Source organism: Equus asinus, chromosome 1 (genome assembly GCF_041296235.1).
Source record: "Equus asinus isolate D_3611 breed Donkey chromosome 1, EquAss-T2T_v2, whole genome shotgun sequence".
Taxonomy (NCBI): Eukaryota; Metazoa; Chordata; class Mammalia; order Perissodactyla; family Equidae; genus Equus; species Equus asinus.
The window spans coordinates 124,194,365-124,219,950 of NC_091790.1; the positions used below are offsets into that span (position 1 = coordinate 124,194,365).

The following is a 25,586-nucleotide window of genomic DNA, read 5'->3' on the forward strand; positions in this document are numbered from 1 at the left end:
TTGGACATATTAAAGTTTTTCTTTTAATTGTAAACAAAGCTGGTTTTTTAGGTTTTTTTATGTAGACTAAACACAGACTTTTAAAGAAAATTCACTGTTAGAAGAAAAATATCTGTTGTGGGCTCTGCATTTTCTCAGAGTTGGAAGAGAGCACCAGGTTGCACTGTGTTATGTAAAAACCATGAGACAGTATCTGCGCTTAACAGTATCTTTGTCGATAAGTGGTTTCTTTCTGCAAAAATCTAAGCCATGTCTGTCTTTTGTGCACTCCCTGTACTGATATTGTTTTCTTTGCAGCATCCATTTAATTAAAATAGAATCAAGAATTTCTGCTAAACACTCACATAAGAGCTAAGGGGCCTCTGGGGAGAATCTCTAAAGAAACTTCGGACAAAACTCCAGTTGGCTCCCATGCTTAGGGTCCCCCATTCTTAGCAATGAGGCAGCGTCACAGATCTCTGCCTTCCTTCTCCAGACAGACTTGCCGCTGGCCCCCAAACACATCTTCGCCGTCCTTCTCAGCCAGTGCTCATTACTTGGAATGACCTCTGGGCTACTGCCCAGCTCTCAGTTCTACTCATTCTACAATCCAACTCACGTACTACCTCTTCCAGGAAGCCTTCCAAGACCAGGTCTCCAGTAGCTGATATCTATTATTCTTATTGTCTGTTTCCTCATCTGTAAAATGGGGAAAATAATAGTACCCACAGCATGAGGTTGTTGTGAGAATAGAATGACTGAAGTCATGTAAAGTGATTAGAACATGCTAGGAACAGAGTAATACACTAACATAGTTTTATCATTAATTGCAAAGCATTTGAGTTTTTACAACATCTTTTTGTTTAATGCTTGTTTTCTTTGTTTGCTTGCTTGCTTGTCTATATGCTTGTGTATGTCTCCTCGAGAGGGAGATGAGTAATGAGGATGCATGGGTGGAGAGCATCTCTTGTTCTTTATGCGTGTGTCGCCATGTGGAGAAGGATGGGGGGCACAATGAGCAGCGTACAGAGAGCCCAAGACCAAGTTCTCATAGACTCAGTAGACCAAGGACCCACAAGACTGGAAACCACTGATGTTTTAAACTTGTTATTAAAATCTTATTCTGCCATTTGACCGCTCAATTCCCAGGCAGAGAAACAGATCGGGCTGGCTTGTATTAGCCATTATTGCAATATGGGCACTCTAACTCAAAAACTTCCGAAATAGTCCTGCTTCCAGCGGAACAGTAAAAGAAGAGGGTCTGAACTGACCCTGGTGGTCTCCCACTGCCAAAGCTCGGAGAGCTGGGCTTTCCAAGAGAGGGAATGCCCCAGGCCTTGGAATGAGCAGCAGTCCTGAAGATAGCGGCACTTTGCCAAGGCGAGTGGTAACACCAGGCAAAACCCGCGGATTCGTGTTCCTTTCATGATCCCATGAGGCATACATATCACAGGGAATAGCAGAACTGCTAATTAGACTAGGGGTTTTGGGGTGGTGAGGGCTTCTTTCTTTCTTTCTATATTTTTAATCTCAAATAATTTCTTTGATGATCATTCGAATGTTCTAGCAGGATGCAGATGTGTTCTCCATTCCCCCCACGTCTTATCTCCACTCGGCCAGCCATGGAATAATGGGACTGGGCTCACGATGCTTCAGACCCTTCATATGAAAACTAACCTTTTCCTTTGACACATATTTACTGAGTGACCATCACCTGTCAGCACTCTTCTATGTGCTGAGGAAAGAGCAATGAAAGAATGAGACAAGATCACAGCCCTCATGATGTCTGTCTTCTAGTGAGGAGAGATACACAACAAAGAAAAAATGCGAACATTCCTGATTATGGTAAGTTCTGTGGAGAAAATTAAAGAAGGTCAAGGGAATAAAGAATGTAGGTGTGTGTATGCATTAGGTATGGACTAGCCAGGGAAGGCTCCTTTGATAAGGCAACATTGGGCAGACACTGGAAGGAAGTCAGAGGGCAAGCCATGTGGAGATCTGGGAAAAGAACTTTCTAGGCCGAGGACACCACAAATGCAAAAGCCCAGATAGAAGAGCAAATGTTTTTGTCTGATGAACAACAATGGGGCAGGATGAGTAGAGAAAAGTGATAGGGGATGAGGTCATCTTGACAGTGGGGCCACATGGCACAGAGCCGTGGAAAGCCCTAGAAGGCTGTGGCTTTTACTCTGAGTGTGTTGGGAACCCTCTGTAAGTTTTGAGCAGAGGAATTATTCCGGCTCTGTGAAGAGGATGGAATATAGAGCAAAGGCCTGGGCGCAAGGAGGAGGAACAGTAGTGCCTGCTGATGGTCATTCATAGCCACTTGTCCTTTCTTACCTTAGTAACAGAACCCTGATTTTTTGGTGGCAGCAGTGTGCCCAGCTGAATCGTCATTTCTTAGCCCTCCCTTGCAATTTGACGTAGCCCTTTGACTACGTTCTGGTCAAGAAACTGTAAGTAGCACTTTTGGAACTCTGCTTAAAAAGAGCCAACTCCATTGGGACGGAGTTTTTTCCCCTCTTTTGCTTCCTCTTTTTGCCAGCCTGGAACACAAATGTAATGGCTGGAGCTCCAGTGGCCCTCTTGAATCATAAGGTTACCTTTGAAATGAAGCTACATGCTGAGGATGGTGGAACAGAAAGCTTTGATAGGTCCCTGATGAGAGCATGGAGATGCCTCACCAGCTCTGCACCGCCTATTTCTGGACTCGTTTTCCGTAAGAGAGAAATACTCTTCTATTTTGTTTAAGCTCTTGTTACTTTGCGTTTTTCAGTTTTACACAGCTAAACCTAACCATAGCTGATATAGGAGGCCATTGCAATAATCCAGATGAGACAAGATAGCGTCTTGGACCAGAGTGGCAGCAAAGGAAGTCAGATTCCGGATAGTTCTTTGAAGGGAGAGCCTATAGGATTTGCAGATGGTTTAGACACAGGAGTGAATACCAGGGAAAAGTTCTGGGTTTGCACCCAAGTGACTCGATAATGCCATTATTTACAGAGATGCAGAAGGCGAGGCAGAGAGCATGCGTGGCTGTGAGGTCGGGTTTGGGTGGAACCAAGAGGCGAGGGCGGTGTCAGGCTGGCCTTGCTAGAAGCGAGGAGGGTCACAATGAAACAGGAGGGAAGGCAGAGAGCGTGGGGCATAGACTGGTGGGGAAATGAGGGAGCGTCTGTCCTATTGCTTCCATTTTCTCAATAAAGTATGAGGCCAGGTCATCAGCTGAGACTGAAGGGATGAAAGTAGAGGGTGGAGATGGGAGAAGAAGAGAAAGAGAAGTGTGAAATAGGCATTTTAGAGGGTGGGGTTGCTGGGCAGCAACGAGTGAGCATCCCTTTGAAATTTGTGCTATCTCAAAATGAAGCTGTTAGCAATGCTGTGTGTCTTTCTGCAATCCAGCCCCGTGGCACTGTTGGGTCTAGCTGGGTTTTGCCAGTCAAGTACTGTACTACCTAAAACAAAAAGAACAAGGGAATGAAAGTGTGTCTGCGAGACAGGGATCAGAACAATGGATCAGGAACCCAAACTGGATAAAGGAGGAGGTAAACACACGAGATGGCTGATGGATTAAGAAGTTGAGGGCTCTTGAAAAGACGGAAACATTGCTAGAGTATGGACACTTGAGAAGTGAAGCAGAAGTGATGATGATCCAAGGGTGGGATTGTTGAAAATGAGTGGCTCAGATGAGAGAGAGGAAAAGTCACGGGAGACAGAAAGAATGAAGAAGCTCAAGATATTGAATAGAGGGCAAGGTTTTAAATAAAGTATACTAAATTATGACTAATAATAAAATTTGTTCACAAATTCTCATAATTAGTAGATTCATTAACTGGTTGAATAAAGATACCATTCATCAGTATAAATTCTTTAAACTAAGAAGTCTTTTTTTTTTTTTTTTTTTTTTTGCTGAGGAAGATTCGCCCTAAGCTAACATCTGTGCCAATCTTTCTCTACTTTATATATGGGTTGCTGCCACAGTATGGCTTGACGAGTGGAGTAGGTCCACACCCAGGATCTGAACCTGCAACCCAGGGCCACTAAAGTGGAGCATGCTGAACTTAACCACTAGGCCACAGGGCCAGCCTCAAAAAGTTTTTTTTTTTTGATGAGACATTTACAGGACTTCAGAGAATAAAGTTGTACCCAAACCTCTAAGTTTTGTTGGGTGAAAACACAAAGCATTTTTTTAAAATGTGAAACTTCTTTGTATCTTATTTTTTATTTTCCTTCTGTGAGTTTTTTAAGGCAGCTCCTCCACTAATGTACTCTTTTGAAAACTCCCTCTAAAATTTTTCATGTCAAAGTTTGTTTCTTCTAAGCTGGACCTTGCCCCCTTGTACTTTCCTCATAACTTTTGCACTGCTTTTTTTTTTTTAAAAAACTCATTCCCATATTTACTTATTTTTTCAAATGTTTATTTTCTTTCTTCCTGCTCCATCTCCCTGTTATAACCTCATTCCTGCTTAGATTCCTTTCCTTAGGAGAAAGAACTGGGAGGTTAACCAACGCATTCTGAGAGAGAAGTCTCTAGATCCCAGGCAGGCCTTGTGAGCACAGACAGGATCTCCCACACTACGTTACATCTAACGAAAAACATTCCGCTCACAGGGCCAAGCCTCCAGTACACGTCCCATTTGTCAAAGGTGGTCTCGGAAACATTAGGAAAATTGCTTTGCTCCGCCCTCTCCTAGCCGCTCTTCATTAACTCAAAAATTATTAATTGGGAGGGGCTGGCCCCGTGGCCGAGTGGTTAAGTTCGCGCGCTCCGCTGCAGGCGGCCCAGTGTTTCGTTGGTTCGAATCCTGGGCGCGGACATGGCACTGCTCATCAGACCACGCTGAGGCAGCGTCCCACTTGCCACAACTAGAAGGACCCACAACGAAGAATATACAAAACAACTATGTACGGGGGGCTTTGGGGAGAAAAAGGAAAAAATAAAATCTTTAAAAAAAAATACAAAAAAAAAATTATTAATTGGGAGCCTATTCCGGGCTACTCAGTGCTGATTAAAGTAATTCACATTAATGGGCAGTGACGGATGGGCTTAATTCTCTCAGGAGCATTCATATTTCTAAAATGTGCATATTAATCCAACAAATTTCAGATCCACGCAATAAATGTGAAACAAACCATTAACACTCTATTTAGGATTTTCTGGGGCAGAACAAAGGGACTTTCCTTCTCTTGGGAAGCAGCCTTCCTCTACCGGAGAAGGTAGGCTAGGGCAACATAAAATTGGGAAGTAGAATTTGTGAGCATGCACGTGTGAGTGTGTGTGTGGATGTGTGACACCACCCACCCCATCTATAATTCTCCCCAGCTTAGGATCGATGTGTCTTCTTCATTGGTTTCAAATCAGAAACCAGAGATGCTCATGCATGGATTTTAGCTAAACCATATTATTCTTACACTGTAAGTTCTTAATCTCAGGAACCTATTTCCTAGTTTTCCATAGAAAATTCTTCAGACACCCAACTTTACGAAGGTTTTCAGGAGCACAGGCACAGAAACATAGCTGTAGCTGACTCCCCATTCTTCCTTTCATCCTGTTGTCAGCTACCAGAACGTACAGAGCAAGTAGGGAGCCAGAGACGAGAGGCACCAGAAATTGAGGTTTCCTTCCTCAAGGTGGCCTGGGCTAAAAATAAATTATAACTCATTCTCCAATCTCCATGCAAATTATGAGGGAAAGGGCCCGAGCTGGGTGATAATACCGTGCAGTGGTTTGTATAGTGGGCTTCAGGGTCAAAGAGATTTGAGTGGCTCCTAACCCGACTCCTGGTAGCTCCGTGACCTTGGGCAAGTCACTTGAGCCTCAGGTGGTACAGCCTGTGTATACACCAATGAATTATTCTTCCTGAGAGTGTGCTGGTGCGAGCAGCTCTTTCGCGCATCACCCATCCCGCCAGCGGATCTGTTCGATGCAGCCTTTCTGCCCGGAGGTCCTCTTTTAGGTCCAGAAGATTCTCTTGGAAAGAAGGGAGGCAGGGATGAAATGGGTATGAAAGGGTTCTTTCCCCTTCATTTCTGCTAGCAGAATGACCTCCTTGAGTCCGCTCTGGACCTCCCCCACCCCCTGCCTCTCCGGTCGCTACGTGGATGCGTAGCTGGACTGCCAGGGCCAGCAAGAAGAAAGCATCCTCTTCTGTTTCTCTTCCAGGGAGACGGGGCGAGGAGCGGTTGGTTTAATTATCACGTACACCGCTTGCTCTTAGACCATCTCAGCAACCTCTTGAAACCTATATCCAAGTACCTTTTATCGGCCTTTTGGAAGCAGCTTGGGATAGAGAAGGAGAATCAAGTTTCTGAAATGCAAAAAAAATAGAGTAAAAGAAGTCGTGCTCCTTCCTGCCGGTGACTGTTTACGAGAGGGAAGTCTGCGGGGCCCCCAAGAGGTCGCTGGTGGCGCAGGAACGGAGGCCAGACTGGAGAGAAAGGGGGAAGGAAAAAAACACCCAGAAACTTTCTTCCTTGTTGCGAATAATCGCCGCCCCTCTCCCCGCACTCCCCCCTCCCCGGGCAGAGGCAGTAACGTGACACCCGAGAGAAACCCGGAGACCCGGCGGAGAGCGAGAGGGAGGAGAGAGGAGAAGGAGGAAAACCCCTGTCAAGGAGGTGGAGCGAGGGGATGGTGTCCGCCTCCTGTTCCTCCCTGCCGTTTTTTAGAGGAGCCTGAACCGGGACAAAACACGCCGAGACCGACAGACACAAAGCCGGGGGGTCCACGCTGGCGCTGGAGGCGAGCCCCGGCGGCCGCGAGCGAGCCCGAGGCGCGGCGGGGCGCGGGGCGCGGGGGCGCTAGCGGGCGCGGGCCGGGCGCGGGCAGCGCCCCCGAGCCGGGGCCGGGCACCTCGGCCGCTCGGGCCGCGGCGGCGGGGACCATGCCGAGGAAAGTCTCCTGAGCCCGGCAACTTCGGCCCCTCCCCGCCCCCACCCGGCTGCCCTCCGCGCGGCCCTGCCCATGTGCCGCCGGCCGGCCGGGCTCTCCTCCTCGCAGGCGGATGGGTGACCTTTTCCTGGCACGGGCAGGCTGTGCGAGGCGGCGGAGCAGGCGATGAAGAAGAAGCAGCAGCATCCCGGCGGCGGCGCGGATCCCTGGCCCCATGGGGCCCCTCTGGGGGGCGCCCCTGCCGGCCTGGGCAGCTGGAAGCGCCGGGTCTCCCTGCTGCCTTTCCTGCGCTTCTCCCTCCGGGACTACGGTTTCTGCATGGCCACCCTGCTGGTCTTCTGCCTGGGCTCGCTCTTCTATCAGCTCAGCGGGGGACCCCCTCGCTTCCTGCTCGACCTGCGGCAGTATTTGGGTAAGGAAGGGAGGCAGGCGCGAGGGCGGCGCCGGCCGCGCGAAGTTGTGCAGGGGGAGAGGGGACGCGCTGGGGACTTGTGGTGCTCCCACCGCGCGCCGCCGCCCCGAGCCTCCCCAGGTGGGACGCCCCGGAGCATCGGGGCTGCGGCCGGGAGAGCCTGCTTCCTCCCGCGCGTCCGTCTGTCCGCACCGAGGCGGGGGCGCCGCTGGGTTGCCGAGCCGGGCAGGTACCCCGGGGCGGAGCACTGCATACCTTCCCCGCCTCCTCCACCCCATCGGGGGCGGAGTGCAGGCGTGTGTGTTTGTGCGTGTGTACAACTGCGTCTATTCAGGCCTGGCAGTGCGCGGCGAGGCGAGGGGAAGGGACAGCCCCCTCCAGGGCATTGTTAGTGACCATAGTCCTGTCCTGTCCAGCACTCCGTGTCGTGCACGAGGGGGCGGGGGGGATGTTAGCTTCTCTCCACGGAAGGTTCTGCCAATTCTGCCCCGCAAGACCCCTCCTGCCCGCCGGCCTGGGCGGCGCAGGGGCACTTTTCAGGCTGCGCGCTGTCCCTGAGCTGGCCTGTCCTCTGGCAGCCCCTGCACACCCCGCCGCCTGCACCCAGTGGAACGAGGGGAGCAGGCTGCGCCCGGGGTCTGCGGCTCTCCGAGGGCGCAGGTCAGCCTGGCCAGCAGTGTCGCCAGCCCCAACGATCCTCTGCGCTGTGTGTGTCTCAAGTCAGAACTTTTTGGGGGTGTTGTTCTTGGTTTATTTGGAGCGAGGCCGCCTGTTTTTAGTAGAGGTAAGGAAGAGGATGTGCGGAGAGAGAAAAGAGCGGTCCCGGAGAGAGGGCGTGACCCGCAGCTCCTTGGTCCCGGCTCGAGGAGCGAGCGGTGCCAGGGCCCGGGAGCGCGCGCCCAGGTCCCCGGTGCGATGCTGGCTCGCGCGCCCTGGCTAAGGGAGGATGCAGCTCTCTCGCCAGTCTGTGGGCAGAATAGGTCTTGCAGGGGCACGGGGAGAGGTTGGGATCGCTCCAGCTTCTTTCAAACGTCCGAGGTGATAAACCTGAGCCGCCCAGCAGACATCCTGCATCTGCAGGACCGGAGCAGGCGCGCGAAGGGAGCCTTGAAGCGCGGAAACCAGAATAGACTACTAAATGCCTCCGGCCGGCTGGAGGCTGCCAGGCTCACCCACGAAAGTCCCTTCTGTCACAGAAGCCACAGGTCTGGAGAGCAGACCGTTTTCGAAGAAAAAAACCACTTCAGCAAAGCGACAAATGTGTTAGAGCCTTTTGAAATGTGAAAGCAGATAAAATAATGCTTTTTCCATGGAGAGAAGCTCAGAGGTTAAAAGTGACAGTTCTGTTTCAGTAGAAACTTTGGGAACTCTGGTTTTGTAAGATGCTTTAGGGAAAATTAAAGGAAAATATCGCCCAAGTAGATTTGCAAAGTACAGTCCTTGGCATCTGGCTTCTTAGAGGATTTGGGGTAATATGCACTTTTATTAGGGAGTCAAATCTCTTCTTTCCCTGAGTTCTGTATTTTGGAGTCTCATAGCTTCATAGGCTCTCAGACACCTGCTCCTGCCACAAAGGTGCCTATTTTTACCACCACCACCAATTCCTGTTAACTGGCATAGGGAGGTAAGTGGTGTGGAAGCTCAGCGGTCTTTCTCCGTAATATCTGATAGTGAATTCTTTGTTGAAGCTCCTTTTAAGCAAAAATGGAGGCCAGTGGTGTAGGGAAAATACAGCCAATGGGAATGAAGACATGAAATTCAGTGTCTCCAAGAGCACTTGGCTTCGCAGGGCACCCAAACTTCATGGTTCTCAGCTTTTTCATGGGTAAAATTAGAGGCTGGACTAGATTGTCTCTGAGCCTCCACTCAGCTCTTAAAACATTGTGGTCCCGATTCCCTTCTTGGGGACCTGAAAACCTGGGAGGAGGAGAGAGCAAAGGCACTACTGAGGATAAAATCAAGAAACTTCCACATCTATCATGTTATTCTTTTGGAAATTCAGTCAAATACACGTGGTATCCAGAATGTAGTGCTTTCAGTATCTATTTCAAAAAACGAGGCCTGCTACATTCTACTTGGCAGAAGAGTGAATTCACAGCCTTTGCTCAAGGAATGGAGAAGAGCGGAAGGACTGAACATGGCTCCTGAGAGTAATTCATCATTGAGTTTCTGACCAACATGATGGGTTAAAAAAATGACATCATGTGAACTGAAAATAGGATGCCCTTGGCCAAATTTGTTCCCTGTTGTTTTGTTACATAAATATAATGATGTTCAGGAAAAGTGGGCTTGTGGTCTCCAGGAGGGTCTAAAATACACCCTTAATAATTTAAGGCCAAGATATGTGCAGAATTGGTTTCCCCTTGTTCCCTCTATTCTATTTTTTGGTGTCTGTCAAAACAAAATGTGTGGTTAGTAAGCACATCCTCTCAGTTTCCCTAGTTAGCCAATTTTGGAGGGAAGTATTTTTCTTAAATGTAAGTTCATATAAAGTTGAAACTTCCCAAATCAAAATAATATTTATAGTAAACATTTTTCTTGACAGGATATTGTTTTCATATACTTGTATAATATTATAGATCTGACACACAGTAGCTGCTCGATAATATTGTTGAAGTAATGACTGAACCAATTGTATCAAATAGCTGGTGTGCTATTTAACATATTGAATATTCTCACAGGAAAGCCAAGAGATATGACCATTCATAGTACAAGCTAACACTTGTTGTGCATGTACCAGTCAGTGCACATGCGGAGCGAAATTGTATGCAAATAGCAGTATTATAGGTAGGTTCCATTGCTATTTCCATTTTTGATATGGGAGAAATGAGGGCAAAGAGGTTTGCGGACTTGCTGATGGGCACACAGGAAGTGAGGCAAGACTTGAACCCAAATCTGTGTGATTCAGGTCCCCATTGCATCGCACCGTGAGCCGTTTAAGAGAGAAAATGGACAGACAGCCAAGACACAAGTGGGAATCTAAAGCGCTGATTGGCTAAAAATGACCGTCTTTATTTCCATAATTTCACTTTCCTTTTCTTGATACTTTTCCTCTGAGTATCTCGAGGGGCCAGCGGAGAAGGGAGATGATTCAAGCAGCTGGGCTGCTCTTCACTCCACCGTCCTTTATTCGTCTCCCCCATCTGTCTCCACGGACAAGGGAACCTGACCCCCCAGAACCCCCAGAGCCATACAGTGGGAGGTGATGTGAACTGGAATCTTAAATTCCTGATCTTTCTTTCATTTTTTAGTAATTGTTCTTTGTCTGGGCTAGTAGTTCTTAATGTGTGGTCCGTGGACCTGCAGCTTCAGCATCACCTGGAAACTTGCTACAAATGCACATTCTCAGGTCTCATCCCAGACCTGCTGAATGAAAGCTTCTGGGTGTGGGACCCAGCAATCTGTGTGTTAGCAAATCGTCCAGGTGATTCTCATGCAGGCTAAAGTTCGAGAACCATCGTTCTAGAGCAAATCATTGCTTTCAGGAAGCTTCCTGCGTATTTGAGAGAAAGAGGGGGGATGAGAGAGAGAAGAGATTTATAAAGTATTTTGAAGGTGATGTACATGGTTTCATTTTTTTAATTTCAACTTTTAAAAATGCATCTGCTTTACTGCTTAAGCCCCATTATTTCAAGGGAAAGACCAGCCAACAGCTGCAGCCCCAGCTGGCTTTAGACGTTCTGGGATTAGGAGATGCATGGAATGGGGTGAATCGGGACAGCCAGAAAGAGTGGTGTGAAGGAGGAAGGGTAAAGGGAGTCAATAATGATGCTTCTCTTCCCACGGGAGCTGGTTCAAACAGTTCCTTCTTTCTAGTCAGTTCGGGGAAGGGCAAAGTCTCCTTAAAGATACTTTCTGCTGTAACAAATTTGAAAAAAAAAGGACAGTAAGTCAGGAGGAGGAGAATTTTGTGCGGATAACTGTTGTCTTGATCTTTTTCCTCCTTGAAATGGGTGGAGGGAGGAGAAGACAAAGATAGAATGGGGTAAATAGATGAATATAGCAAATTTCTGTACTTAAATTTGGAGACCACAGTCTTTCCAAATCAGTGAAATTATTCTTTTTTTTTTTTTTGGCAGTGGCTTTCAGACTTCCGTTTGTACGGAAAACAAACAAAAATCAAATAAAATCTCCCCCCAAAATTAGGTTATGATGCAGCCTCTGCCAGTAGCCTCATTGCTTGTGAGCTGTGGAAATATCAAAAGCTTGGAATAACACTCGTTACGCTGATGTAAACGGAATAAGCCAGATGGCCTACTACCGATCTTATACAACTGGCAAACTCTAATGATTTATCATCAAATCCTGGATATGCGACTTAGCGTTTATGGGAACTAAATTCGTTGGATTAATCTCAATTTGATATCTCTTCCTTTCTATTTTTAATTTATACAACTTTAAATGGAGATATACTCCTTTACTTTTCAGAATTGCCAGTCTTTATATGTGTTATATATGAGCATGGCAATTTTGACTCAAAAAAATGAGAGAGAAAAGGATATAACTTTATTGAATTTGAAATTCTCCATGTTTAAATGAATTTAAAGGAAAATGTGAAAATAGAAGTTCAGGTCTGTTAGAAAATAATTTCTCTAAACCTTAAAAGCCAAATTTAATTTTTCTTCTGTATGTCACGTGGGGTTTAAATATAGTACTCCAGGCCGCAGACAGCAATCTAGGAAATGAATGCATAAAATATGATGTTATCAATAGAAATTGTTGACATAAAAAGAAAATGATGTTCTTGTTCAGAGCTGCAAATTTATCTTATAGGGTTGGTTGAGGACACAGTAAGGAGCACTGTGTTAGAAGAAGGAGAGAAAATGGAATTCCATTATGGCAGACTTCTGTAAACACAGCATGAAGGGTGAAAAGCATCCTGTCTTGTAAACTGTTCTTAATGTAGACTCGTCTCAGTATGAATTGTTTAAAAATACATATAAATATGTATTATCTGGATACTGTCTTTCTTCAAATTCCCTGTCATCTATCCAGCTTTAAAACACTAGTTGGTTTTGTATTTGAGAGGTCAAGCTTTTGGAGCCCCCAAAGAAATAGTGTCTTTTGCTTCCCCAGAGGGAAGCTGCAGGAGCAGAAACTGTAGCTTGCCCTGCAGCTGTACTGAAGGGTATCAGTGATGGACAATGAAAAGGCATCTTATTTGCAACACTGCAGCTGCTAGAATTATTAGGAGTTATCACTTGCCTTTTTTTTTTTTTTTTGGAAAGAAGACTTGACCACAAATAAATTTTGTCTTACCTGTATTTATTTTTATTACAGAAACTCAACTTTAAGCAAGCAGTGATCTACATAAACCCTTTTATTTATCAGAAATAGAGACAGAAACACTAACATTTCACCAAAAATTCTTATTTGCAAAAGTCAAAAGAATGTAGCAACTATTGTGCAAGCGAATTCAAGATGAAGCGTATTTCAGTATATACTATTAATTCTTCAAACAGCTTTGTTGAGATATTCTCAAACCATACAATTCACTCATCTGAAGTTTTTAAGAGTTTAATAGTTTTCAATAGTTTTTAGTATATTCATAGATAAGCGAACTGCTACTGTAATCAGTTTCAGAACATTTTCAACACCACAAAGAGAAACCCTGTACTCTTTAGCTATCACCCCACTATTCCTCCATCTGCCCAGCCCTAAACAACCACTAATCTACTTTCTGTCTCTATGGATTTTCCTATTCTGGACATTTCATAGAAATGAAGTCATATAATACGTGGTCTTTTGTGATTGACTTCTTTCACTTAGCATCTTGTTTTCAAGGTTCATTCATGTTGTAGCATGTGTCCATACTTCATTCCTTTTTATAGCTGAGAAATATTCCATTGTATGGATACACCACATTTTATTTATCCATTCACCCATTGATCAACATTTGGGTTGTTTCTATCTTTTGGCTATCGTGCATAGTGCTGCTATGAACACTTATATGCGAGTTTTTGTTTGAACACCTATTTTCTGTTCTTTTGGGTATATACCTAGGAGTGGATTGCCAGGTCATATGGTAATTCTATGTTTAAGGTACTGAGGAACTGCCAAGCTGTGTTGCACAGCGCGTGCACCATTGTGCATCCCTACCAGCAATGTGTGACGGTTCCAGTTTCTCTACATCCTCACCAACACTTGTCATTCCCATTATTTTGATTATAGCCATCCTCATGGGTGTGAAGTGGTATCTTACTGTGCTTTGATTTGCATTTCCCTAATGATTAATGATGTTGAGCATTTTTCATGTGCTAATTGACCATTTGTATATCTTCTTTGGAAAAATGTCTATTCATATCCTTTGCCCATTTTTGAATTGGATTGCCTTTTTGTTTTTGAGTTTTAAGTGTTCTTTATATATTCTGGATATGAGAACCTTATCAGATATACGATTTTGCTATTTATTTTGAAGTTTCAAAAGATGATACTGACTGACACACAATACTTTTATGTATTGTTCTCTGTATCATAAGTGTGCACCTTCTCAAGGAGCAAGAAATTCATTTTATGCTTTAGCCACTTTTGAAGTGCTAAGTACAGTGTCTGGGTATATAGTAAACCTAAATAAATTCCTGACGATTGATTGAAAACAAGGTCCTCTTCCAAAGAATCTTGGGGGTCTTGTTTTACACCTGTGGATTACTTTGAATAGTAGATACTTTGTCTGCGTCTGGCTCTAACATATGAACATTCATGGATAGCTAGCGCTTATAAATTTTACAGATGTCACAAAGATTACTGTGACTTGCATGTGGAATTTAAGCATAGCCAATTTTGAACAGCAGATTATAATGCAAGGGATGTGAATCTTTTGTCTTTATGTTTAGTCACTAGAATGGAGCTGATGAACTGGGCAGGGGAAAACGTTTGAGTACATTGTGTTCCTTCTACAATGTACGACAAGGCTACCAAGGAAATCTTGAGTGTTCTCATAGAATTGGAATTCATATGCAATTCCTTTTTTATTCACATTGTGGAATAATATACAGGACAAATATGTAGGACCAATATTTCCTATATATGTTTCTCTTTGGCAAAACAACAGGAATTTTAGGAAGAAATAATAATTGTTTTTCCAAAAGTGTTAGAAATTTTTAGTAAGTTTTAAAAATATATATTATCAAAATAAGAAGCTTTAACGTAGGTACAGTCAATTCTATGCTGCCTGGTAGTGCCTCAATTTGAGTAATTTGTAACACTCTCATATTAAAAATTCCCAGGGAGGCAGATAGCTGTTCAGTGTTGAGGATGTGCTGTCCCCCTTTATCTGTCTCAGGTTTTACAATGAGTTGTCTGTAATTTCCCAAAGACAGCTACCAGCTCATTTTTCTTGTCTTGCTGCCTGCCTTTGCTTCTGTTATTACCTCTGTGCTGATGGTTTAGGAAGCTCAAATTCCCATGATGGTCTCTGAACTCCTCTAGTATTCATCTCACGATCACTTCTGAAGTTTTCACATTCTCCCTTTGCATTGTGATCATTTCTGGGCAAGCTCCTCAAAAGCAGGAAGCTTAGTCAGCACTTTCCATCTCCACTCTGACACCCTTCTTGGACGCTCTGCACAGGCCCCCAGGGAGTCTCTGTTGATTCAGTATATTTGCTCAGCAGACTGTTCTCCGCTAGGGTGCCATATCCTGCTTCGTTTGGTCTCTATGTGAAGCAGAGAATGTGCGAAGGGATGCCAGGAACGACTCAGGCTCAGCTGATGTCTACACCCATCTCCTCCTGGCTATTTGAAGCACGTGCTCCAGGCAAAGATATTGAAACCACAGTGACATATAGTTCTATAAACATTTCCTTCTGTGCAGGGTGATAATTGTCCACCTCTTATCTGTGGGGATTTGGAATTACATTTATAGAACTCTCCCTGTAACTAAAAATACCTGAGGTCAAGCTAGAGACTTGGCTGCGTACAACTAGAAGGCAAACTTCTCGTTTCTTGTCATTTTCCTGAACCCCAGACCAGTTGTTTTGGGAGTTTGCAGAATAGCAATTTATTTCTCTCTCTAGGGCAGTATCTTCCTTAGGTAGCAATTTGTGTTAAATTAGCTAGTACATTTCAAGGGTGACTTTGAGTCTCAAAGGAGATGAGACCATGCATAAGATGATGTGGTTTTTGAAACAGTGACTGAACAGATTTTAACCTAGAACCACAAAATGATAGACTATAAAAGTAGGGCTCAATGCAGGAACCCATTGACTCTGGTTTGATGAAAGATACTGAAATCTTAAGTCAGGTCTTCGATTAAGTAATTCTTCGTTCATTTGTTGATAGACGATTTAAATAATCATTTGCGTTTATTTAACTGGACTGCATTTCTGGAAACACCATCGATTTTTTTCTAGTCACTGAGTATGACTTTCACAGTCTTGATGAGAATAAAAATGAGAGTATTCCAAAACGTGTAAATTTTTTTGTTCAGTCAGTTCAATCAGCAAATATTCATTAAAGGCCTAGTGTGGGCCAGGAGCATCAGACATTAGGAAGAATATGGTTTTAGAGTAGAGACTTGGGTGTGAATCACTCTGCTACCACTTCTTAGCTGGAGTCCTTGGGCAATTTTCTTAACTTCTCTGAACCTCAGGTGTTTCGATCTACAGGATGGGATTAATAATTGCTGTTTTCTAGGGGACTTCTCTCACCCAAGGCTCGGCACCTGAATTCAACAAACGTCAATTTTCTCGCCTTATTCTTTGTTTCTCTCAGACTCCCTTTTCTTCTGGCACACATACACGTGTCTACAAGCACGCACATGCTTGTGCACACACTTATACAAACATAGGTACTTAGTGGAAATTCACTCATGGCTTGGCTTCCATTTGAAAGAACCATTCTAACCAAGAAATTTGAAGTTACTAACCTAGTGTTTTTGTGGCTAATCTTGTCTCCCTCATCCTCAGATTGGCGAGGGTTCTTCACCAGCTGACAAGCTCCAGTCACTTGCCCCGTTAATTACACACACAAACCTTCCTGCTTCCGATCCTGTCTTCTGCTTCCTGGAAACAGTCTTTACAGACTTTGCACATTCTTTGCACAGCCTCCTCTCCTCTGTTTTGAATTTATCCACATTTTTTTTTTTTTTCCTGCATTCACAAAATAAAAATAGTTGTGCAGAGGGAGTATGGTGCAGCTTCCTTTCTGGGATCTGGCTGTTCTAGGACAGAACTCGAGATCGTAAATCATGTCCTTTCAAACACTCACAATGCCAGGCACACACTGTGACTGCTCCAGGAACTTCTCCCACTTACGGTGGAACTACCAAGCCCACTAGTATGGCCACTTTCTTTTCTGTGGTTCCCACTTCCCTTCCATCGGAAGTCAGGGCAAGAACAGTGAACCAGAGTCGCGGATCGTGTCTTTGCCAGCAGGCTGGTGAGCTTGCTTCTATTTTCCATTCTCTGCTTCTTCATGTTGCCTTGACCTACCCAGCCTCCAATGGGTGTCGGGACAAGTGAGAGCCATAAGGCCGTTACCATCCGGGATAGCTGGTCACCCAATTTCTTGAGAAGGGGAAAGCAAGTGTGATTTTACATATTTAATAGAAAGTTAAATTTTGTCTAGGAAAACCGTGACCTTGCAATTCCAGTGCAGAGCTTCCTGCGTTGATGTGAGGCTGTTTGACGTGAGGACCTTCCCAGTGGATGAGCAGAACTGTCAGGCAAAGCTGTGCAGGTTGATGGAAGGAAGGGGCACTGGCCCTGAGCCTGGAATGGGTCCCCAAATAGCTCAGTGGCCAGTGCTAAGTCACAGGAACCTCCTGGATTAAGTTTCTTCACTTCTGAAAGGAAGAAGTCTGATGAAGTCCGTGATTCCCAATTGTTTTACTTTCCCAGGACCCCATCAGCAGCAGTGCTCCCCTATGGCCTTGATGGTCCTGCTGGGAATATGTCCCAGTGGCCAGGAGAGGGAGAATGGGAGTGGCTTTGGGGTTCTTTAAGGAAGTTCTCTAGGTGATTTTTCTATGCAGCCCCAGGGAATGGTGCCTCTTTTCTCTTTAGAACCCCAGAATTAGGTGCTTTCTAAGATCCTGTCTGCTGTTCAAATCATGTGTTCAAAGAGATAAGAAGCCATTTAACTGGAGCAACTGAAAATATAAGGCTGTTTCCTTTGGAGCCAAATGCTTATTGATAAGATGCAGGAGTTGAGTGACTAGGCAAGTGGAACATGCACAAACATTTCAGGCTGTCCTTTTCAAAGTCTTAATCATAGTGTTTTTTTTTTTTTTTTGCTTTGTTTTGTTTTATTTTTTGGTGTTAATTAAAGTTGGCAGCACTTGCCCAATGTCACCAGTTTGCTTCAGCCTCTCTGGGCAATACGGGGAGAATCTTGGTCCAGAAAATATGGGAGGCAGAATGTCCCTAGGAAGGGAGAGAGAGAGAAAGAGAGAGAGAGAGGAAACAGCGTAAGACATGGCTTTCCAGAATTCAAAGTCTAACACTGTGATAGGAAGAAAGAAGGAAAACAAGTAGGGAGAAAAGATTCTCACAACCTCTGCCCAGCTGCCTGGCGCTGGTCCTCCCTTCCGTGTGGACAGCTCCAACGGCTGAGAGAGGGTTTTACAGTGTGGCGAGCTACTTCCTTCTAGCTTCCTTCTACTTCTGCTAGTTCTTCCGGCAGCGACATAGAATAGTCTATTGGACTTCATTGTCTTTCAAAGAATTGAAGATATCAAGGTGACCGGCGTGCCTCCACCTCCCCACATTCACGTGCGCGTAAATCCTGTCTAGACAAATAGGTCTATCTGCCAGTTGTTCCTCATCTGAGGTCCCTTTGAGACACAGAAAGCAAAACAATAAAAGAAGAAATCGACATTCAAGGGAAACCTTCTGAACAATGACACCCCATAAACAAAGCCAAGAGACCCAGATTGGGGACAGATGTTTCTCTAGGAAATGGGATTAATATGCATATATATAAAAGATCAATAAATCAATGAGCAAAAGAAAATTCATGAGATAAATGGGCAAAGAATATGAGCAAGCGCTTCAGAGAGGAGGAATCCCAACCAATAAGCAAATGAAAAGAGGAAGTGATTTTCAATCCCTGATGCATCTTAATCACTTTCCTCTGTCTGTATGGCCCTGCACAGGCCTGTAGAACTGAGGAATTTTCCATTCCCTCAGTTTGTGAGCCTACTTTGGGAGGAGAGTCACCAGCAGAAGGGACTGTCTTCTGAACTCTCTTCTGTTGAGAATGGCTGTGCCACATCCACCGTTGTTCTGTGGTGATGACAGGTGACTGGAGCCGGGGTGGCTCCCTGGAGTCCTGTCTCTGGTCCTGAATTCAAAAGTCTTACAAAGTTCTCGGAGCCACATTTGTACTGGATGGTCTGCCCACTGAGATGCCCTTCTCGACACTCAGAACCACAGCCAGCAAGCCTTGCACTGTTCACAGCAAATAGCACTGTGCATTCTGTTCTGCTCTGCTTCCCTGCATCTCCGAGGCTTTGCTGAGTCTGTAAGGAACAGAGGACAGAAGGAACTGACGTGGTGCTTAGAATGCGGCATCTTGCCTGGAAGTATTTTCTCAATATCCGAGAAAACAGTGGAACTGACTCATCTGGTTAGAGTTTTGCAGAAATGTGATTGCAGATTTCTTGCGATTTCATTCTGCTTTAGTGTCAGAATTCATCCGACGACGTGCCAAAAAATGTGTGTAAAATCACATACAGATTTAGACACCTCGAGAGGAAGTTATTTTTACCACAGTGGGGAAGAAAACAGAAAGTGACGGTTGGCAGCGAAGCCAAGGCAGGGCTGAGGACAGAGGTGAGGTCAAGGGCTCTGAGCAGCTCGGGCTCGGGCACGCTCGCATCTCCAGTCTTGCCAGGCTGGCCTGGGTGTTGTGGTGTGGTCGCCTCTTAGCAGGTCGAGTGAGGAGTTCCTGTGTGGAAGACCTGCCCAGAGGAGAAGAATGTTGACATCACCTCTGAGTAGGATGCCAGCGTGGGGTTAACACTGGTTACTCCTGAAAGTGTGTCGTGTGCTCTCCGGAGCCATTCCATCGCAGCCGCTCTCTAACTAGGACAGGGAGGTGAAAATGGAGGCAAGGATTCCGGAAAGCTACATGAATATGAAACCAAATGGCGCAGTGTCTTCATTTTGCTCTAGCAGATGACAGGACTGAGGGCGAATTATTTTCTTTGCTCATGCTTTTCCCAACTCAAAAGGCTGATCTTGTTTGCTTGCCCAGCGGAGATCCAAGACCTTACGGAGTCTGAAATGTTTGTGGTTTTGTTCTTCTGGTCATGCTGTGAGATGAAGAGGTTCCCAGAAATTAAAGGGAGGGTGACAGAAATATTTGTTAGCATCCATCACCTCTATCTTTTTATTGCCCTTTTCACCGGGGCAAAGGAGATCTACAGCTCCCACTTAGTGATAATATTTTGAGTCTCCTATGTCTGTAGCTTGATGGTGAACTTTTCAAACGCACTTGAACAGTACTTTATTCAGCATTCTCACGTCTTGCTCTTCTGTTCCTTGTGGCTGGGGAGAGGTGTGCAAGTCCTTTGTGCCTGCATCTTGAGATGTATGCAGTTATGATGGTGCCAATCTGTTTCTGACCGAACTCTGGCGTAGGGGTGCTGTTAGCTGTGCTCCCTAGCTTGGGAGGGAGAACCTACTAGAACATACTTTGGTGACCGGGCAGGTTTCTATTTTTGTGTTTCATTTCTTTTATGGCATAATGCATTGCTGTTTCAAAATATACCCCCCTTTGGCCAGACTTTTTCTGGCCACCTTGTCGGAATGATAGGTGACTTTCTGTTAATTTCAGAGTAAGTCTTGCCCACAAGGCTTACACTTCATTGAAGTTTCCCATCCAGGAGACCTAAAGGATGAGAGAACATGTGTTTTCCTATTGCTTTCATATGCCCATCCTCCTTCACATTTGGCTTGGCAATCATCCTCTCTGTCATCTCTTCCCTCTATTCAGATTCATTCCTTCAACAAACGTTCATCAAACTCCAGTTAAGTGCTGGGTGCTGGAAATGGTGTGACTAAAATAACACGGCACTGGGGGACCGCGTTCTACCTGAGGGGCAGAGAAGGTCTTGGGATAAATGTAAGGAGGGAGGAACAGGGGCTGTGGGGGGCCACAGGAAGAGAGGAGAAGCAAGGATTAGTTGTGCCTGGCTCTGGTTAGGCTGATGATCTCTTTGGTTAAGGCCCCGTTTAGGCCAGTACATCAGGGCTTCTGAGGTCTGGCTGCACAATAGAATTACCTGGACAGCTTTGGAAATACTGATGTTCATTCACCTAGTCAGGGTCGAGGCTGGAGCATCTGTGTTTGTTAAAAGCTCCCTATGTCGTTCTAAAACGCAACCAAGGCAGAGAAGCTCTGTAGTAGATACAAGGCCAGGCCATTTTGTGTGAGCATGAAGTTCTCTTCTGTAGTCCTTTAGGGATGCTTAATTTAATCTAATCTTTCATCTTTTATTTGGCTGTGATTTATAACACTGCAGCTTTCAGCTTCTCTTATACCACCTCTTCGGAATTTTTAATGTACATTCAAATCATCTGGCGATTTGTTAAACTGTAGCTTCGGTGCAGTAGGTCCCAGATGGGGCCTGGAATTCTGCATTTCCAACAAGCTCCCAGGTGTTACCAGTGTTCCAGTTGGAAGACCGTCCTTTGAGTAGCAAGGATCTACACTGTAGCATTTCTAGGAAGTAATTAACGCTCTTGTAAACAGACAATGAGTCAGGATTCAGCGTGGCCAGTTAAAGATCTGTGCTAGTAAACGTTTTATAAATTTCTTTTTAATTGAATTTTTATTAATCAGTTTGTTTGAATTTAAGAATATTAGATTTTTTTTAAGTGAGAATCACACACTTGCATGGTTCAAATTTAAAATGCCTGTTTTTGTTTTTAATTAATTTCTGCAAACCACAGTACTGAAATACAGGCTGTTTGGTGATTTGAGAGCATACAGATTTGGACCTAATGTCAAGTTCATTAATCAACGTAGGGAGTAAAACAATTGGTCTTGCGTATGAAGTTTCTTCAAATAGTTGTTGCAGATTCTTGCACTGTTTTAAATTTTGGCCTTTGGCGTAGTATTGGAATTTCTTGCCAAGTGTCCCTATTACCCAAATACTCCGGATAAAGTTTTTTTTATGGCCAGAGCAAATAATTGGATGCAAATCATTAGAATGATTTGGCTTGATGCTTTAAAAACACAATTTTAAGAAATAATTAAAACTCGAAATACATGCCCATTATAGAAAACCGGAAAAGAGAGAAAAAGCACAAAGAAGAAAATAAGAAGCCTATTAATTCCTTTGCTCACAACCGCTTTGGTTGGTCACACCCTATCTCTACTCTGCGGTATCGCAAATGTCATTGCACATCTTTACGCCTTTTTCTACGACGTTGGTTTTCGTGGTGACAGAGTAACTTGTGAACGTTCAGTGATTCCTTTGGAAGGCCTTTTCGATATTCAGCCTATTTCTAGTTTTTCACGATTCTAGGTAAAGCTGTGATGAACCTTGTTAAATTTCTGCATACTTCTCTGCTTCCCTGGGATAAATTCCTAGACTTGGAATTGCCGGGTTAGAGTGGGTACACAATTTTAAGTTGCTTTTAGTACAAATTGCCATATTTTTGGGTGTAATTCACCAGTGGTCTGTAAACTCTTCAGCTCCCACCCTTCTGAGCACTGGATATAATCTTAGAAAGCCCTTCACCTGCTCCATTGGTGAAAATGATATTCTTACACTCAGATTTGCCTTTGTTTGAATATTAGTGAAATTGAACAATTTGACTATGTTTCTAAGACATCTTTCTTCTTTGGGGAGTTATAGTTTTATACTTTCTGATTTTTTCCCTCTCGATGGGTTTTTCTTTTTCCTATCAATTGTAAGAATTCTTTAGAGATGAAGAGTACTAGCCCTTCATATGTGTAAATAATATTCTGGTTTTTTATTGCCCTTTAGTATTTTAAATCAGTATCTTTTATTTTTTCTGTACACTAATTAACTTTTTTCCATTAATTATTTTTTTGGGGGGGTTTTATGCTTAGAAAGGTCTTAAATCCTGACATCTATACATAATCGTCTCTCTATTTTCTTCTAGTTTCTTTGTTGTTTCACTTTTTCTTTTACTTTTTGAATCTTTCTAGCATTTATTTTGGGGTACATTAACTCAATGATTTTGCAAGTCTAGCTGGAGACAAAGTCATCATCCTTGAATGATGTCATTCTTTAACAGTAAATTCCTTTTTCAAACATTGAAATGGATTGATTTGAGTTTAACTCTTTTTAGAGGATTTGAAACCCCTTTGCCATTTCACCCTAAACTTTTGCGGGTGGGTGGGCTTCTCAGGCCCATCTGGTACCTGGCCGTCGTAGTAGCATCTTCTCCTTCCTCGGCCTCTCCCAGCTGAGCCTCTCAACGCGGTCCGCCCGGTGTCGGTTCCCGGGTCACCCCCGCCGCCGCCCCCGCCCTCCCGGTGCTGCCGCCCTTGTTCCTGGAGAGAACTTTGACATTTCAGCGCCCTGTGTAGTCCCTCCCACGCAGCCCAGGCAGACAGCCCCTCTCCTCGCCTGCCCTGCCTGAGTTGCCTGAGTGCAGGACTGGGCAAGTTAGCAGGTCTCAGCCTCTTGATTCCTACAGGGTCTGGAGCCAAAAATGAGCTCCCGACAGCCGGATGGACTCTTCCATTTGGCTGGAAACCTTAGCTGGGGGTGACGAGTGAGCTCCTTTGCGACGGTCTGGCTCCACCAACCCTCGGTCCTTTGCGTGGTAATGGGACAGCACTCATTTGAACACTGACTATTTTTATAAGCAGCTAGATGATAATAAGTTGCTTGGTTCCTGTGGGTTGTTATTCTTTTTAATGTTTATAAAACTCAAGGGACCACAATTTGAAAACATGGATATTTAAAGGCCAGCCATATGGCCTAGTAGAGCTGCATTTTCTTTTTAGGAAATTAACGTTTGTTCTGTGAATTTGCCTTTCACGGGATGTTTAATGTTACAAGAGGCTGTGTAGTGTAACGAGCATTGGGCTTCAAGTGAGAAGTCCTCTGTTTGAGCCCTGGCATTGCCACCCTGCAGCTGTGTGACCTTGGGTAATTCACTTAACCTCTCTGAGTCCCTGTTGGAACGTTAGAGGGACTCTTTCTATTCTAGAACAACCACCACCAGATTATAAAGAGAATGTTAGCTGATACTCTGTTGCCTGGAGTACTGTGAAAATTTGCATTTATAATATTTGCTAATGCACGTCTTCATTTTAATTACCCATGCAGAAGCCTAACCAGAGCAGGTGGCACTTCAGGGTGTAGGAGCCAGAGGGATGTTACTTACTGGGGGGGGGGGGGTTGTCAACAAATAAACAAGTAAACAAATAAACCCATCAGAATTCTGCCTCTAGGCATTCACAAAGAGTAGTTATTTGTTGTGTGTATTCCTGCCCTTTCCGTCACTTATGCTTTTATGTAGAAGAAACTCCTAAGATGATGTAAATTACATTTTAGCCTATTGGCTGTTTTAACTCTTTCCCTATTGTCCTAAAAGACGAAATAAAGATTTTGTGTATGTCCTAAGGACTCTGGCTATTTCACTTTAAGTTGGGAAGAATAGTTTGATGATTAAAACTTCTAAAGTATTTACCCGGTGATCATTTGATAAGATTTTAATTTTCTTCAATACTTTTTTTCAAAATTGAGCATGCCAAAGACACAAAGGTTCTCGCAAGAGCTAGTCTAGTATCTGATTCGGATGTATAAATTCATTTTCATGCATATATGTGAGGTAGTAGAGATTCATCCACATGTCTTGGGGAGCACAGGGGAGGGAAAAAATTGGAGAGTACAAGAGGGTTTCATGGAAGAGGTGACAGTTGAGCTGGGTGTTGAAGCGTAAATAGGAGTTTGCTGGGAGAGCTATGGGAAAAGGGCATTCTAAGCAGAAGGCACAGCACTTGCAAAGGCAAGCCAGCGGGGGAAATCGTGGCACCCTTGGGTACACCAAGCAGTATAGGGTGGCCAGCGAGAGACTGTGGCAGGAGGAAGGAGGGAGGGGGTCGATGCAAGGGAGGCTCCTGCGTAAAAGGGTGGGTTGTGAAGAAACTTGTATATCACACTAACTGGCATGCAGTGGGAAACCACTGAACATTTTTAGACCGTGGAGTGACAGCAAGTTTGTTATTCATGAAGATAACTCTGGAAACAGCCATGGAAGAGCCTAAGCAGGTGTCTGAAATGGTCCTCAGGTTTGAATAGCACCTTAAAGGTCATACCGTACTTGCACACGTGTTATCACACTTGCTGCTTTATCTCTTTCGTGATGGGTGTTCAGCTCATTTGCAGATGAGCAATCTGAGTCCAGAGATGTCTGACGGGTTCCGAGTTGCTTGGCTGGTGGGGGGCGGAGATGACTTCTCCATCCAGTCCCCATCTTGTCAGGCCTCAATCATCGTTTCCTTTCACCTTGTGCCATATGGAAGCAGATTTCAACAAAAGCCCCGGAATATTTTTCTAATTCTTTTAACGAGAACTTTCAAAGTAGTTTTAATCTTGATAAAGAAAGTTTGACAGGAAAATCAACTTAATTCTTATCCGGTGGATATTTGTTTAGTATAATATAGTCATGGCAGTATGCCTCCTTGCTGACGTTTCCTGTTAGGAGAGCATTCTACAAGCTGATGGTTTATTTTTCTCTGATTAGCTAAAATGAGAAGAAAAATCCCCACTGTGTTTTTATTAGGCTAGGTTATAACACATCTTGAATTTATGTATTTGTGTTTCATTTAGTTCAGTAACTTTGATCATACCATTTTGTCATAGATTAAGTTGGCATTTAGGCTATAATGTCTTGCTGCTTTAAAAATGTCTTTTCACTGAGCACGGCAGGTTTATTTTTCCTGTAGCTTTATCAAAGAATCTTTAAAAGGGACTCCACTCATGTCTTCCCTTCAGTGCCATAGGCTGGGCCTTGTGATCTTGCCTTTTGGTGTAGCTTTTTGTAAAGCAGTTCGGCCCTTCTGACCCCAGCTGGGTGACATCCAGTCCTACCTGTGGTGCCACCTGCTCTGTGAGATTTAAAGCAGAATGGTCTAATCATTTTGTTTTTGTTTTTGTTTTTTCACCCAGAAACAGGTTTCTAAATCTCCAATTTTGTTAAAACACATTTGGAGGAGAGGGGTCTAGGTAGCAAAAAAATTGAACTGTGCCAGGATTGTCGTGGGTGGGTAGGTAGCCCTTGCAAGGACTGAGCGCTTGCATTTCGCGACATCTTTATAGGGAAGTGAAGGGAACAAAAGCTCAAATGCATCCTCCCTGTTCTGAGTGAGC

General features: G+C 44.4%; 1 protein-coding gene and 1 long non-coding RNA gene across 4 annotated transcripts in view; one reads left to right on the plus strand and one right to left on the minus strand.

Annotated features, from left to right (window-relative positions):
- Nucleotides 1-5,100: 5,100 nt before the first annotated feature.
- On the minus strand, nt 5,101-6,407 carry LOC139045036 (uncharacterized). The gene is made up of 2 exons (XR_011502598.1): nt 6,236-6,407; nt 5,101-5,950 (listed from the first exon to the last, which is right to left on the minus strand). It is a non-coding gene; the product is annotated as an uncharacterized lncRNA (long non-coding RNA).
- A 490-nt stretch (nt 6,408-6,897) lies between these two features.
- UST (uronyl 2-sulfotransferase) overlaps nt 6,898-25,586 on the plus strand; it is a 348,885-nt gene continuing 330,196 nt past the window's right edge. For all 3 annotated transcript variants that reach the window (XM_070506895.1, XM_044768441.2, XM_014850821.3), the window contains exon 1: nt 6,898-7,283. In XM_070506895.1, the coding sequence (XP_070362996.1) occupies nt 7,037-7,283 (247 nt within the window). In that variant the 5' untranslated portion in view covers nt 6,898-7,036. The remainder of the gene's footprint in view (nt 7,284-25,586) is intronic.